Source organism: Micromonas commoda, chromosome 7 (genome assembly GCF_000090985.2).
Source record: "Micromonas commoda chromosome 7, complete sequence".
NCBI classification, from domain to species: Eukaryota; Viridiplantae; Chlorophyta; class Mamiellophyceae; order Mamiellales; family Mamiellaceae; genus Micromonas; species Micromonas commoda.
The window spans coordinates 982,203-997,326 of NC_013044.1; the positions used below are offsets into that span (position 1 = coordinate 982,203).

At 67.4% G+C, this 15,124-nt stretch overlaps 8 protein-coding genes across 8 annotated transcripts; 4 read left to right on the top strand and 4 right to left on the bottom strand.

Annotated features, from left to right (window-relative positions):
* Positions 1-271: 271 nt before the first annotated feature.
* On the top strand, positions 272-1,448 carry MICPUN_108663 (predicted protein). Its single transcript, XM_002503622.1, has one exon. It carries the CDS (start codon positions 281-283, stop codon positions 1,388-1,390), a length of 1,110 nt encoding a protein of 369 aa, XP_002503668.1. The 5' UTR covers positions 272-280; the 3' UTR covers positions 1,391-1,448.
* A 181-nt stretch (positions 1,449-1,629) lies between these two features.
* Positions 1,630-5,388, top strand: MICPUN_60212 (predicted protein; the record flags this gene model as incomplete). Its single annotated transcript, XM_002503623.1, has 1 exon — positions 1,630-5,388. One exon carries the CDS (start codon positions 1,630-1,632, stop codon positions 5,386-5,388), a length of 3,759 nt encoding a protein of 1,252 aa, XP_002503669.1.
* A 97-nt stretch (positions 5,389-5,485) lies between these two features.
* On the bottom strand, positions 5,486-5,881 carry MICPUN_60213 (predicted protein; the record flags this gene model as incomplete). Its single annotated transcript, XM_002503968.1, has 1 exon — positions 5,486-5,881. One exon carries the CDS (start codon positions 5,879-5,881, stop codon positions 5,486-5,488), a length of 396 nt encoding a protein of 131 aa, XP_002504014.1.
* A 230-nt stretch (positions 5,882-6,111) lies between these two features.
* On the top strand, positions 6,112-8,157 carry MICPUN_60214 (predicted protein; the record flags this gene model as incomplete). The annotated part of the gene is made up of 1 exon (XM_002503624.1): positions 6,112-8,157. One exon carries the CDS (start codon positions 6,112-6,114, stop codon positions 8,155-8,157), a length of 2,046 nt encoding a protein of 681 aa, XP_002503670.1.
* A 35-nt stretch (positions 8,158-8,192) lies between these two features.
* Positions 8,193-9,181, bottom strand: MICPUN_51063 (predicted protein; the record flags this gene model as incomplete). The annotated part of the gene is made up of 1 exon (XM_002503969.1): positions 8,193-9,181. The coding sequence occupies one exon, from the start codon at positions 9,179-9,181 to the stop codon at positions 8,216-8,218; it is 966 nt and encodes a 321-aa protein (XP_002504015.1). The 3' UTR covers positions 8,193-8,215.
* A 417-nt stretch (positions 9,182-9,598) lies between these two features.
* On the top strand, positions 9,599-10,798 carry MICPUN_101567 (predicted protein; the record flags this gene model as incomplete). Its single annotated transcript, XM_002503625.1, has 1 exon — positions 9,599-10,798. One exon carries the CDS (start codon positions 9,599-9,601, stop codon positions 10,796-10,798), a length of 1,200 nt encoding a protein of 399 aa, XP_002503671.1.
* Positions 10,799-10,826: 28 nt separating this feature from the next.
* MICPUN_51064 (predicted protein) lies at positions 10,827-12,278 on the bottom strand. The gene is made up of 3 exons (XM_002503970.1): positions 12,234-12,278; positions 12,067-12,113; positions 10,827-11,892 (listed from the first exon to the last, which is right to left on the bottom strand). The coding sequence occupies exons 2-3, from the start codon at positions 12,087-12,089 to the stop codon at positions 11,031-11,033; spliced, it is 885 nt and encodes a 294-aa protein (XP_002504016.1). The 5' UTR covers positions 12,090-12,113; positions 12,234-12,278; the 3' UTR covers positions 10,827-11,030.
* A 242-nt stretch (positions 12,279-12,520) lies between these two features.
* Positions 12,521-15,052, bottom strand: MICPUN_101569 (predicted protein; the record flags this gene model as incomplete). Its single annotated transcript, XM_002503971.1, has 1 exon — positions 12,521-15,052. One exon carries the CDS (start codon positions 15,050-15,052, stop codon positions 12,521-12,523), a length of 2,532 nt encoding a protein of 843 aa, XP_002504017.1.
* Between the last annotated feature and the right edge of the window lie 72 nt (positions 15,053-15,124).

Genomic DNA, 15,124 nt, shown 5'->3' on the forward strand with positions numbered 1-15,124 from the left:
CGAGCGTTGAATGTCGCTCGCGATGCGGGCTTTCGTCACGTCGCGCGGGCGCGTCGATGAGTGGCGCGGCGCGGATCGATTGGCTTGAGTAACCGCCGGCGAGGGTGTCCGGCCGACTTTATAGACTTTTTGAGTCATTAGGCGGGCTGCGCCCCGTGTCTGGGTCGGTTGCAATTTTTTTCTCCGATGCCTCCCGCTGCGCGATCTTCTCTGCCAGCTGGCCAATAGGACTCTCTCACACGGAAGCTCGGAGCCACCTCCCGACCGAACCACGGCGCAGATGTCCGCCCTCGTCGCATCGGCATCGTCCGTCGCGCGACACGTCGCGCCCGCCCGCCGCGGCCCGGATCCTTCGCGCGCGCGCGGCTCTCCGTCGTCCACGCCACCGCGCGACCCCGCCAGTCGATGCGTCGTCGCTCGGCCATCGGCGTCGCGCAGGGGGGACGCGCAGGTGGCGAGGTTCTGGAAGGGCCTGGGCCAGCCGGCGCGGCGCGGAGCCGACGAGGGAACGTCGTCCAAATCATCCCTAAAGGCGGGCGGCGCGCTCACGCCGTTCCCGAAGGACTACGCGCAGATGGTGAGCCAGTGCCAGAAGGCCCTGCAACATGGCCTCGACGACGGCTTGGGGCTCATGGAGATCCAGTTCCCGCCAGGCGGCTTGGAGACGGCGCCTGGGGACGTTGAGGGAAACATGGAGTCCAACCTGACGGTGCAGCACCTCCGCGGGATATGCGCGCAGTTCGAGCGCAACAAGACGGCGAAGACCACGCGCGTGTTCTTCCCCGATCCCATCGAGGCCAAGCTCGCGAGAACCGGCACAAACGCGAGCCCAGACGGCGTCCGCGCTCCCTCAAACTCCGAGACGCGCGCGTGGTTCGCGCCGAACAACTGGCCGGGCCCGGTGGACTTTCTCGAGTCCCCCTCGTTCCTGTCCGTGTCCGGCCTGGACAAGGTGCTGAACAAACGGGTGAGCACGTGGAACAAAGCCAAGGCAAATGACACGGCTTTCGTCGTCGCGTACCCGGTGTCCAATGTCAGCGAGCTCACGTGCACGCGTGAGCTGTACGAGGGCGAGTTGGGGCGCGGCACTGGGGCGAGGCCGATCGTCGTGTGCAACGGCGAGCTGGAACGGACCAGGACAAACTACTACCCGCCGTTCTGGAACGCCGGCGAGATGGCGCCGCTGCGCGAGTTCGTCAAGGTGTTTGAGCAGATTTACTTCATCCACAACTTCAAGGGGAGCAACCCGGCGGTGCTGTTCAGGTGCTACCCCGGGCCGTGGCAGGTGATGCGGCGGCGGCGGGACGACAGCTTGGAGGTGGTGTGGACCGGGGAGGAGTACCCCGGCGTGCAGAAGGTGGCTCTCGAGATCCTGCCGAAACACCCGTAGACCCTTAGCCGTCGGGTGTGACATCCTCTCATTTTCCGATGAAAAGCGTTTAGTTTTCCGATGAAGCGTCGTTTTGTCTTCTCGGACGCTTTTGGTTGGGCTCCCGGCCGACCCCGACGCGCGCCACACGCGAAGCGCACCGCGCCCGAGGAACCGTCCGGCCGTATCGCGCATCGCGTTCACGTCGGGTCCCCCGGACCGCCGCCCGCGCGCGCCCGCGCGCGCCCGCATCCCGCGCCATGCGACGCGACGACCGCGACGATGATGCCGAGGAAACGCTCGTGACCGTCAGGGTGGACCCGCAGCCCGCGGGCGAGCCCAGGACGCCGCCCAGACAGATGGGCGTCGGGACCCAGATGCGCCTGCTGCAATCCGCGGGGAAAAGTCTCACCCCGGGCAAGTACCCCGCGCTCGGCTCCGCGTCCCCGCGCCCCAAGCTCCTCTCGCAGCGATCGCTCGGGGCGTCGAGCGTCGGCGGCAGATCCATCGCGCACTCCCCGAGCCGATCCCGCCGGGGATCCGCGCGCGCGTTTCCGCGGTGGTGGTGCGTCACCGACCGCGTTCGCCGCGACGTCATCGCCGTCATCGACGCCGCCCCATCGCAGCGCCTCCTCTTCCTCGCCATACTCCTCGCGCTCTTCCTCGCCGACGTCGCCGCGTGCGTCTCGGCGCCGGACGAAGCCGACGTTCCAATCGCGATCGTCATGTGCGCGTGCCTTGTCGTCATAACCGCCGAGTTTCTCGCCAACACGACGTGCCGGGATAACTACGCGTGGTCCTTCTTCTTCTGGATGGACCTCGCGGGCACCGTCGCCATCGTCGCCGACGTGGCGTGGCTCTCAGGGGGATGGCTCGACGGAACCTCGACGGTGGGCATGGGCGCCACGCTTCGAGCCGCCAGGGCCGCCAAGTACGGCGCACGCGCTGGGAAAGACCTGGCGGCGGTGATTCAGTGCGTGCGCAAGTTCAGGTCGTTCCGGCTGTTCCGGCCGCACGCGGAAAACGCGGAGAGGAGGTACACGAAGGGGTCCTCCAAGGAGAGGGACGAGAGGGGCGGCGACGCGATGTCATCCAGTCGCATGGCTCGGGACCTGCGGGACGCCGTCTCCAAAAACGTCGCCGTGATCGTCATCCTCACCGTCTTCGCCGCGCCTTTGCTCGCGTGGAACGACAGCGACACCATACCCGCGGCGTACCACGATTCCATCACCGCCGTGGCGGACGTCGTCGGCGTCGGCGATTCCAAAATCACCGAATCCGTCGCGAGCGGATTCTTTGATTTCTTCGCCGGGTCCGAGCGGAAACCCGTGGCGCTCACGTTCGGTAACCGCACGTGGGACTGGTCCGGCACCTTTCCGCGGTCCGGTCGGAGCTCCGACCACCTCGTGCTGGCCAGCGGCGACTGCGGCGGGGACGTTAACAACACCGGCGGAGCGTGCGTGGTGACAGAGCTGGATATCCGGCTGGTTAACAGGTGGACCGCGTTCCTCAACATCGGCCTGACGCTATTCGTCGTCTTCGAGCTCGTCCTCGTCAGCGCGCTGTTGACGCGTGTCACGAACAGGCTCGTGGTGGACCCCCTGACGCGCGTGTTTGCCAACATTCGGCGCAACATGGACCGAATCATGGGCGTCTTGGAATCCGGCAAGAAGAGACAATCGCTCAATTTTGACGACTCGTCGTCCGACGACGACGTCGACTCCATGACCCACTTCGAGGCCACGATAGAGAAGATGTCCCGGTTGTTAACCCACGTCGCCGGATCGGGCGCGCAGGGCAGCCACGTGTTCAACGAGTACCTGAACGACGAGAACGTCGACGACAACACCCGGGCCTGGCTCACCGACATGAAGGGAGCCGGGGGGACGGTCAACACCAAGCCTACCGCCCCGGGCCGACCGGCGGACCCGGAGAAGCGTAAGAGCCTCGGCATCGAGATACCCTCGCCATCCGCGATTCGCAAGAAGAGCGGAAGCGCGGGAACCACGCCGACGCGCCCGGCGGTGAAGAGGAGCCTCAGCTTCAAGACCATGGTGGGCATGGCGGATCCCTCGACCAAGTACCTCGCGAGTGGCGACCCCGAGGCCGGAGCCCCGTCGCCGGTGGACAAGCCGACGAGCCCGCCGCGGGGCATCTCCGTCCACGCCGTCGCCCTCGAGGCGGCGGCGGCTTCGAAGCGTCTCTCCAACCACTCCGACGTCACCGACGAAACGGACGACGAAGACGAGTTCACGAGGATTCCCGCGGGACCCGAGCTGCAGATGCGACAGAAGCGGCAGCGCTCTCGCGCGCGCGCTCTCAACGCCGCCGCGGCGCTCGCCGCCGCGGAGGAACTCGCGATTGACCTCCCGGACGTCGACCGCGACCTGATCAACACCTGGGACTTCGATTCGCTGGCGATGACCTCCGAGGAGATCCGCGCGCACGTGCTCTTGATGTTCGGGTCTCTCGGGCTGCTCCGCGTGGATTGCGAGACCCCTGCGCACAACAGCGTGGACTCTGACGCCGCCGCCGCGGAGGGTTTTTGCACCCCCCTCGCGCTGTGGAACTTCGTCGCGCGGATAGAGACGGGATACAACGACAACCCGTACCATAACTTCCGTCACGCCGTGGACGTGACGCACACCGTGTACCGATACGTGACCATAACCGAACCCCGCACACACGTCACGCACGTGGAGAAGTTCGCCCTACTGGTCGCGGCGCTGTCGCACGATCTGGACCATCCCGGCGTGAACAACGCCTTCCTCGTCAACACCAAAGACAGGCTCGCGACCCTGTACAACGACAGCAGCGTTCTGGAAAACTCCCACATCGCGTTCCTGTACGACCTCATCGCGACGCGGCAGACCCGGCACGCCGCCGTGGCGACCCGTCGCCCCAAACCCGGCGCGCTGCCGAGGAGCGACACGCACATCGGAAACGCGAGGGACACGCGACGATCCAGTCCCTCCGTGTGCGTGTCGTCAGATAAGAGTGGTATCGAAGCAGCCCCGGGTGCCTTCCCCGAGCCGGGCGCCAACGACGAGGCGAATATCTTCGCCGCTCTCGACGACTCCCTCTACCGCGAGGTCCGTCGCATCATCATCGCGACCGTTCTTCACACCGACATGTCCCACCACTTCAAGATGGTGTCCCAGATGGAGGTGTTCTACGAGCTTCACAGCGAGGGCATCGCCGCGAACACCCGCCGGGTGAAGCGGGGTATCATGGTGGACTGCATATACAAGAAGGAGGAGGACCGTCAGTTCCTGCTCAACGTCATCCTGCACGCCGCGGACATCAGCAACCCGGTCAAGCCCCTCGACAACTACGGCAAGTGGTCCTATCGGGTCGTCAAGGAGTTTTTCGAGCAGGGCGACGCCGAGCGCGAGCTCGGGATGACCGTCTCGCCCATGATGGACTCGGCCACCGTCAATCTGGCGATGTCGCAGATCAACTTCATCGAGTTTGTCGTCGCGCCGCTGTATGCCGTGTTCGGCCGGCTGTTCCCCGAGACGTCCACCACGCTCGCGAGGCTCGTGAACAACAGGATGCACTACCAGGCGCTGCTCGAGAGGGAACTCGACGAAGTTGAACCCGCCGGCGCGAAGAACCGCGCAGGGTTTGTCGATGGTGCCACGCCGCCCCCGCCCGGCGCTCACGCGGGCGAGGGTAAAACCCCGGAGGAGCGCTCGAAAGAGCGGGCGACGACGCGCGCGAGGTTCCGGGGTATGGTCGAGAAGCACGGGATACGCCACGGCGCCGCGGGCGGTCTCCTCGGTGACTCGCCGCCGTTTCGCATCCTGATGGACGCTCGAACAGACGCGCCGCTCCCGCCGGCGCTCACGCTCGAGGCGGACGGCTGGCTTCGAAGGCGCTCGACGGACGGCGAGGACGGCGGGGGCGGGGGCGGGGCGGCGGCGGCGTCGTCGTTCGGTTCTAGACGCGGGAGCGCGTCGTCGAGTAACACCGCGGATGGTCGGAGCAGGATGAACTCGAGCTCGAGCTCGAAGTGAGCGAGTTGGTTGAGAATTTTTTTATTTTATTCGCCTATATCTATTGCTACGCTGAATGATGGCGAGGGCAGCCTCGGAGGTCCGCCGCTCGCTGGGCCTAGTTGTTCTGCGAGAACGTGTGCCCGCACTTGGGACACTCGTAGAACACCGTCTGACCCTCATCGACCGATCGCAGCTGCATGGTGTAGAAGTTGAGCCCCTTGTGCGAGCACTTGGGGCACTTCTCATCCACCACCGCCCTCTCCCTCGTCACGTCCTTGACGGCGCCGAACTTGCTGCCGTCGGGGTTCATGGGTTCGATGCCGTACTTGAACAGGAACGTGTCGCTGGTGCTGAAGCTCTCCCTGATGCCCTTGTCAAACGCGGCTCGCACGTTCTCGCACCGGTTGCACCCCGTGCATCGCGCCACCAGCCCTTCCACCGCAATCGCCGCCGCCGCCCCGGACGCCTCCTCCACCTTGTACAGCGACCCGCACCTATCACAGAAGGACATCGTGGGTCGTTTCGTTCGGATGAGGGAGAGGTGGAGACAAATCAAGGTCCCGGGCCGCTCGGAACCTCTCTCGAGCTTTGTCTGCGCGCGTGTCGGCGCGCGACGAAGTGCCCGCCGAGACGTCCGATTGGCCGAGGAGGTTTTTTCCTCGGACTCCGCCAGTCGGTGCTGTGAGTCAACATTTGTTTGAAATTGGGCACCCGAGCGACGTCAGTCGTGGAGGCGCAGGCATGGACGACGACGATCTACCGAACGTGGTGACGTCCATCAGCCGCCACGAGCTGATGGCCGTGGCGCAGAGGGACCTGCTGCACTGGCTCAACCAGACGGTTCAGACCGACTACGGCCAGATCACCGACGTCAACGACGGCATCGCGCACCTGCAGATACTCGACGCGATATGGCCGGGCGCGAGCGTGCCCCTGCACAGGCTCAACTTCCACCCGAGGACCAGAGACGACCGCGAGCGTAACCTCAGGGTAGTGCGACAGACCTTACAGCGGCTCCGTGTGGTCGAGGACGCGCCCTTGGACGTCGAGGCCATCGCCAAGGGAGGCGCATCGAGCTTCTCGGCGTGCAACGACTTTTTGCGATGGTGCCACGCGGTGGTGCAGCGTAACTGCCCGGCGGTATCCCGTAAATACGACGGGCACGGCCGCAGGCGCGAGGCGCAGACGCGCCAGTCGCGGTCCAGCCCCTCGTCCGCGAACAGACGCAAGGGAACGCCGTACGCGGGCGACAGATGGGGACAGACGTCCTCGTTCAGCCCGACGTCGTTCAGCCCGAAGGGCGCTTCCTACCTGGACCTCTACGACGAACCCTCGGCAACGTCGCCGTCGCCGACTATGGCCAGGCGCGAGGCCATGTACGAGTACGTCAACGAGCGCGAGGGCTTCGTGAGGAGGCGTCCACGGCCGCGGTCCGCGGGGGTGCGATCGTCGGCGCCGGAGTTCCGATCGAACGTTCACGCAGCTGCGACGCGCCAGCTGTGCGCCAATCGTCCAGGATCCGGAGGAACGCTCGACGGATCGTCACAGTTGGCGGGGTACGCGCCCAGTACCGACACCGAAGGAGGCGCGACGGAGACGGAGCGGGAGTTTGGGTGGGAGTCACGGGCGACGGCGTTGAGGGCGAGGCCGGCGACGGCCAGGGTCGCGCGTCGTTCGACCGGGCTGCACAGGTGGGCCGCCAAGGCGAGAGCCGGGGCGGGGTCGATGAAAAACGGCGATGACGGCCGACGAGTCGCCGACTCGATCGTCGAGAGAGAGCCGAACGAGACGACCGCGGCGACGGCGCCGCGCGAGACGACGGACGACGAGGAAGCGCGTGCCGAGGAGGTGAAGGATCGCGTCAGCGGCGTCCCGACGACGCCCAGACGCGTCCAGAGCACCAGATTGAGCGCTTGGGCGAATAAGTCGCGCGGCGAAGTGCTGACGCCGGTGAAGAGCGACGACACAGACGACACAGACGACACAGACGACGACGACGACGACGACGACACGGACCACGAGGACCTCGAGGGCGACGGGGACGAGGGTTCCGGCGCCGCGCCCGCGCCGGTCAGGTGGTCGCCGTCGCAGAACCTCGCGGACGCCCGACGCGAGCTCCGACTCCGACGAAGCGAGGAGATCGAACGCGGCGCGCGGAGGATACTCATCGCCGGGGCGGCGGGGGCTAGGGGTGACGAAACAGACGGAGACGCGGCGGACGAAAACGAAAACGAAAACCGTTTCGAAAACCGTTTCGGCGTTCAATACGTCGACGACGCCGAAGCCGCGGAGAGACGCGACCGGATCATGCGCGAGACCAAGGCGGAGCTCCGCGAGATCAGGCGCCGCGAGACGGAGAGGCGGTTGGAGCGTGAGGGCGTTAAGGGCGCGGAGGCGGAGAGGGAACGCGTACGGGAGCTTCGAAGGGAGCAGCTCCGTCGATCGCACGGGCTCAAAGAGGCGCGCTCGGGAGTGGTGACGCCCGCGGCTCCCGTCGGTACCGCCAACCTCACCGTCGTCGTCGAGGAGGAGGAGACGACGACGACGACGACGACACAGCTGGCGACGACGCGTTCGCAGGAAGAAACCGCGGCGGCCACTCGTCGGAAGCGCGCGGACCTCGAGAGCCTGGCGGAGTACCTGAAGTGGGAGCTGGCGCGCGAGGTGCGAGCGTACGACGCGAAGCGGGAGGAGGTGGCGAGTTTGACGAGGGAACGCGACGAAGCCGTGCACAGGCTCGGGCTCGCGGAGGCGCGGCGGCGGATGGGGAACCTCGCGCGCAGCTGAGTGCCCATCGTACTCTTAGCGATGTCATCGAGACTCGTCAAGGGGCGGATGTTACGATTTAGAGCGACTCCACAGTCGTGTAAAACTCGTCGAGGGCCTCGATGTACCCCGTCTGGTCCGCCAGGTTGTTGTGCCCGCCCCGTTTGAACTCCTTCAGCACCTTCCTCGTCGAGCTGCTCGACTCGAACAGCTTCTTGCCGCACCAAAACGGCACGATCTCATCCCTCGTGCCGTGCATCGACATGAACGGCATCGCCGGGTCCAGCGACGCCGCCGCGCCGCAGACGCCGTCCCACTTGTCCTTCATCATCAGCCTCACCGGAAGGAACGAGAACACCTTCTCGGCAATCTCGATGCACGACGACAGGCCGCCCTCGGCGACGATCCCCGCCACGCCGATGTCCCCGCCGCGCGCGTCCCTCCGCAGCGCCGCCGCCGCGCAGATGCCCGCGGCGGACCCGATGGATTCAAGGTGCAGCACGAGCTTGCTGCCGGTCTCGTTGGCGCGAGTGGCGGCCCACTGGATCCCCGCCTTGCCGTCGAGGATCATGCCCGCTTCGGTCACCTTACCCTCGCTCCCGCCGTACCCGCGGTAGTCCAGCAGGGTCACCGCGCATCCCAGCCGAACCCTCGTGTAGTGCGCCCACGGGATGCGGTGGTACCGCGAGCCGGCGTTGCCGTGGAGCTGGAGGAGGTGAATCTTCGGGTGCTTGGTGTGCGCGATGTTCATCGTGGGAACCGGGAGGTGGTACCCGCGGATGGTGACGCCGTCCTCGGTGCGCACGGTGAACTCCTCGATGTCCCCGTACGCGGGGGGCAACGTGGCGACCGCCGGGGGATGCTCCGTCGTCGGGAAGTACTGCAGCTTGCGCTGGAACGCGAACGCGAGCGCGCACACTCCCACGTACCCGATCGCGGCCGCCTTGGCCACCCCGGAGGTGAGGCCCATCAGCAAACCGCCGAGCCTGCCGAGCATGGAGGGGTCCGCGGGGGGTCCTGGCGCGGCGGTGGCTGACGCGGTCATCGTTCCGGGTCGGACGCCGCCCGCTGGCTCGATGCGGGAGTTCCTCCACGCTGGCTCGACGCGGGGGTTCCTCCAGGCCCGATTCGGGCTGGTGGGGCGACGCGGGCTCCCGCCGGGGGACCGGCGGGTCGAGGCGCGCGCGGGGGATCCGCGAGCGCGGCGGGGGCGCCAGGCGTCCGCCGAGACGCGCGGGAGCGAGTTTGGGGACGTCTTCGCGTCGGGCCCGACGTGACCCGCGCGCGATGCGTCGAACTGCGGCGCGCGCCACGGGGCGCTCCGAGTTTTGGGGGGAAGCACGAAGCCGTTGAATTTTTTCTCGAGAAACGCACGCACGGGAAAGAAGCGAAGTCACGTCGGGAGTTCCGACACAAGAGCGACGACGACGACGCGCGCGCGCCCCACGTCTCGCCGACGATCATGCCGCGTCACGTTCCGTCTTTTCCGGTCCCGGCGCCCGCCAGCGTCCCGAGGGCGTTCGACCTGACCTCCTACATGGGGCAGTTCCACGACCAGCTCGCGTCTCGCACCGAGCGGTGCGAGGCGCTCGAGCGCGAGCTCGATTCGACGAAGAAGGAGCGGGACGAGTGCGTCGCGGCGCTGAGGGCGACCGCGATGTCGCTCGCGACGGCGCAGTCCGATCTCGCATCGGAGCGCGCCGCGAACGAGGAGCTTCGGCGCCAGATGTCGGAGATGCTCCGCGATCACCAGGAGTGGAAGGGCGCCATGGCACGGAACGACGCCGAGCTGGCCGAGATGCGGGCGACGACCGCGCGCGAGAAGGAGGTGGAGATCCAGCGCGAGTGCAAGCGCATCGTGGACGACCTCAAGCGCGAGCTGAGGGACACAAAGAAACGCGCGGCCACGGAGAAGGCGAAGATGGCGGCCGAGCTGAAGCAGGCGACGGCGATGCGAGACGCGCACGCCGCGCAGACGGAGTTGCTCCTCGTGGAACGCAACAAGCTCGGCGACGAGCTCATGCGCGTGAGGACCAAGGCGAAGCTCGCGGGTAAGGCGAAGGCGGCCAACCCCGGGCTCACCCCTTCCCCCGCGCCGGGTGCCGCGTACAGGAGCGCGCTGAAGCAGCGGGAGCGCGCGGACGAGGCCAAGCCACAGCTGGCGGACGACCGCGACGACACAGCTGTCGTGCTCTCCCCGTTTACCCCAAACCCGGCGTCTGCGTCTCCGGGGGGCGCCGCCGGCACAGCCGTGCGAAGAAAATCGCGCCTCACCCACGGCCCGCCCGATCACCCCACCGCCACGCCCACCCCACAAACCCCTCCGACGAACCCCTCCGACGTCGACTCCGCGTACAAGCCGATGGGCCCAGGGCGGGACTGCACCCTCGACGCGGCGGCGAAGGAAAAAGGATGGAACAAACACACCGTCCGGTTCGCGTGGGTCGACGAAAACATCGGTTGGTCGAACGAGTCACCCGCGCGCGAGTCACCGGGAGTGAGTGCTGCGCTGGGGGAGACGACTCTCGTCGCGATGCGTAAGAAGGCGCTCGCGGAGTCCGCGCGGGTCGGTCTGGCGAGGGCGGGACGAAAGCCGCTGACGGTGAGAGAGGTGAGGGACGTCTCCTCCGTCGTCACCGTGGGCGTCGAGTACCCGCGGTGACTGACGAACGAGATCAAACCCGTGATCAAACCGCGATCAAATCGATCTTGACATATATCATACACGCCATGTAAAACGAAACTTGTTGCAGGTGATCGTTCACGCCTCCACCCCCGGCGGACGCGCCTCGCGTCCCCATCTCTGAACTTGTACACGGGTCAGGCGCCGTCTCTTTTTTTCCACACACACATCGGTGCCAAGCGTTTCCCCGAGAAGAGTTCGCCCCCAAGGATCACTTGGCCTTGTCCCCGGCGGGGGGTTTCGGCGCGAGCGCGAGCAGCGCGCCGATGAGGTCCTTCACCGCCACCTGCACCGCGATGAGGTGCGGCTTGACCGCCTCCTGCAGCTGCCCGAACCGAGGCTTCACAGTCTCCGAGATGGCCACCACGTGCCCGGTGCACCTGTCAACTACCAGCGTCACCGTCGGACCCACCTTGTCCGTCACAGCCTTGACCTCCCCCGCGCACCTCTCCGCCGCCGTGCGCACCGCCGGGACGAACGTTTTGGTGCAAAACTCATTCACCGTCGCCTTCGCCGCGTCCACCGCCGGCGAAACGTTGGCGATTAAATCGTTCACACGCGTCGCGAGATGGAGCCGATTGGCCCACGCCTTGGCGGCGGCGAGGGATTCGCGAACCCGTTCGTGAACCCTGTCGACGCACTTCTCGACGTACGCCTTGCACCTGTCCGGGCCGTAGTAGTACACCGCCGCGCCCGTGCCGGCGCCCGCGAGGAAAGCCAGGTAGGGAAGCGCGGAGGACGCGGAGTCCGACTTCGCAGCCGGGGGCGACGGCGCGGGCGCCTCGACGTCGCCGCCGGGCAGGGAGGGCACCGAGGGAAGCCCCGACGGGATGAAATCTTGGAAGAGCTTGCGGGCGTACTCGAGACCCTGCGCCACGCGGTCCTGGAACTCCTCCATGGTGGGGAGGGAGCCCGCGGCGGCGGAGACCTCCTTCGTGTCGGGGACCGCGGAGAGGACGATCTCTGGGGTGGGGAGGCCGTTCTGCGCGGCGAATGAGGAGTAATGCGCGACGCCGGTGTCGACGTAGCCCTGCTTCTCGGCGTAAACGCCGGCGGCGGCGCCGGCGGAGATCCTGCGATGGGTTCGGGGGGAAGGGAGGGGCTCAGCACCGGGGTTCAGCACCAGTATCTGCCAAGGCTTTTTTTTCGCGCGAGAATGAGGGCGAGGGGTGGGCGGGCGGGGGTCGGTGACCCGGGTTCGCGCGCGTGAGCTCGCTCGCCACGATTTTCGCCGCCTACGAACTCACTTGGTGAAGTCTTTAAACACCATGCGGTGCTGTGGAGCGCTGGACTCCTGCGTTGGGACCGGGGAATCTTAGGCGTATATTTTCGTGACGCTTCAGTTGGACGGGAAAAATAGTTCAACAAAATGCGAGCGATCTCGGCTGCGCGTGACATGGGCCGAGGCACGCACCTGGGTCTCAGCGGACGAACGAGCGGGCGCTTGCCCCGTACGACGCGAAGGAACCCTCACGTGCGGTTAACTCTGCCGCGCCGCGCGGGGAACCGCCCGCATTATCCTTCAAGACGGGTCGGGAGCGGACGAGGGCGAAGAAAAAATCAAGATCTTCGACCGCGATTTTCCACAGGCAGTCATGAACGAACTGGAACTGAAAAAAGAAATAACCAACTCCCACCCCCCCCGCGAGCGAGCATCGCTCAAGCTCCTTACGTCCCCATACCCCACCGCCTTACGTCTCCTCACGCGTGGATGATCCCCGCCTCGCGCATCCTGGGCAGCATCGCCACCGCCGCGCAGAGCGCCGCCGCGGCCGCGTGCATCTTGACCTCCTCCACCGTCTCGCGGCACGCGTCCAGCGCCGCGGCTCGCGCCTCGAGGGCGTCGATCCTCGCCCTGCCGTCCCTGGCGGCGTTCATCGCCTGGGCCTTGACGTCCTCGCACTCGAGCCTGAGCGCGGTGATCTCCTCGTCCTTGGCCTCCATCTGCGCCGCGAGGTCCGCGGCGTTGGCCTTGGCCTCGCGGAGCTGCTCGGCGGCGGCTTGGATCGTCTCCGCCGCCTTCTCCGCCTCTTTCGCGGCGGCGAGGGCGGAATCGTCCGAGGCCATCTTCTGAGCGTTGAACGCCGCCTCCTCCTTGAGCGCGGCAATCTCGGCAGCCTTCTCGGCGACGAACGCGCGCGCCTCCTCGAGACCGGCCCTGAGCGTCGCGAGCTCGCCGTCCTTCTCGAGCTCCGCGGACGCCTTTTGCGCCTTGGCGGCTTCGAGCTCGTCAGCGGCCGACGAGAGCGCGCGAGCCTTCTCCTCCTCGGCGTCGGCGAGCGCCTCCTCGAGTCCCTTCTCGAGCGCGCTCTTGGCGGCGCGCTCGGCGTCAATCTCGGCCCTGGCGTCCGCGATCTCGGCCCTCGCGGCGTCCAACTCGGCGGTCGTGGCCCTCTTGAGAGCGTCCATCTCCGTCTCCGTTCGCTCCGCCTTGGCTCGAGCCTCGTCCAACTCGGCGGTCAAAGCGGCGAGCGCCTCGCTCTCAATCTCGGCCGTCTCCAGCACCTTGGCGTTGGCCGTCTCCAGCTCGCGCTCGAGCTCGGTCACGGCGGCTTCGGCGCGCTCGAGCTCAGCCTTGGCGTCGTTCTTGGTCCGCTCGAGCTCAGCCTTGGCTTCGTTTTTCGCGTCGACGAGTTCCTCCTCGAGCCTTCGCAGGTGCGCGTCGAGCTCGTCGGCGTCAGCCTCGGCTTTGGCGGCTTTGGCCTCCGCGGCTTGGAGCTCCGCGGCGAGTTCGGCGATGACGTCGTCGTTGACGTCGTCAGTTGAGAGCTCTTCCTCCGCCGCCCTGGCGGTCATCACCTCGAGCTCCATCTTGGCCTCCTCGAGCGCCGCCTCGGCGGTGGCCGCCGCGAGCTGCCAGCGCTCGAGCTCGTCGAGGAGTTCGCTGACCCGCGCGGTTCTTTCGGGGGCGGACGTCGCGGACTCGGCGAGCCTCTTGGCCGCAGCCGCCTCTTGCTTGGCGGCGGCCATCTCCGCGTACGCCCGCTCCATGTCGTGCGCGAGCGTCTCCGCGAAAGCCTCGGCGGCTTCCAGACGATCCCTGGCGAGCGCGAGCTCCGCGTGAACATCCTCCTCGACAACCGGCTGGTGCGGCTCGACGTCGGGCTCCTCCAACTTCTCGGGCGCGGACTCGACGGCTGGTGCGGGATGAGGGGGCGCGATGGACGCCGCGAACGCTCGAGCCTCCTCCTCGATGGGATCGACGGGCGCGACGACAATCTCGTTCGTCTCGTCGTCCTCGTCGAAAGAACCGGCGTTTTCGCTACGCTCGAGCACCTTGTCCACGTGCGACAGGAACGCCGCGAAGGGATCGGACCTCTCCAACGTACGCGGATCGTCCACCACGGGCACCACGGGGATCCCACGCGTGGTCCCGGCGTGGATGGCGGCCTCGGCCTCGGCCACCTTCATCGCGGCGAGCGAATCGATCACCGCGGCGTCGTCCTCGGCACCCTGGGCGGGGTACACGTCAGGCAGGCTCGACGTATCCCCTTTGACCCGCGGCCACTCGCTCGCCTCGCCCTTGGGCCAGGCGGAGCACTCGTAGAACACGACTTCGCTCGTCGGAGAGGAGACGCCGTCAACGTCCGTCGCACTCGTCGGAGAGGAGACGGCCGCCGCGGGCGCGACGGGATCGGACGGTCCCGGCGCGTCGCCGTCGCCGAATTTGCGCATCACGAACTTCTTGGCCAGGGTCGGGGGCGGGAACGACGCGGGGAGCTCGCCGCGCGCGAGCGCCGCGAGCGCGCCGGCGTCGCCCTCCGAAGGGGGCGGCGTCGCAGATGCGTGCTGCTCGGGGGGTGTCGCGAGCGGCGGCGGCGCGACGGGGGGAGGAGCGGGCGGCGGCGCGACGGGAACGGCGGCCACGGGCGACGGCGTCGGCATCATGTCGGGGACGATGTTGTTCGCTGCGGGGGCGTGCGGGGGGACGCCGGTCGGGGGAACGGGCGGCGCGGGGGGCGCAGCGGCGAGCGCGGCGGCCTCGGCGACGTCGGTGGTTTTACCGATGCCGTTGAGCATGTTCTGGAGGTTGGCGATGGCGTCGTCTCGCTGCGCGGAGTGCGACTCGAGCTCCTGCACCAGCCTCATGCCCTCCTCGGCTTTCGCCCACTTGGCCATGGCGGCCATCTCCTCCTCCTGCTCCGCGGTGAGCGCGGCGGGTTCGGAGATTGCGTGCGGAACGGTGGAGTCGGGGCGCGCGCCGTAGGATCCGTCGGGGTTCCGACCGGGCATGGCGACGGAAGCGACCACCGAGCGGCGGTCGGGGCGCGCGCGGATGACGGGCGCGGCTCTGCGGGAGGTGTC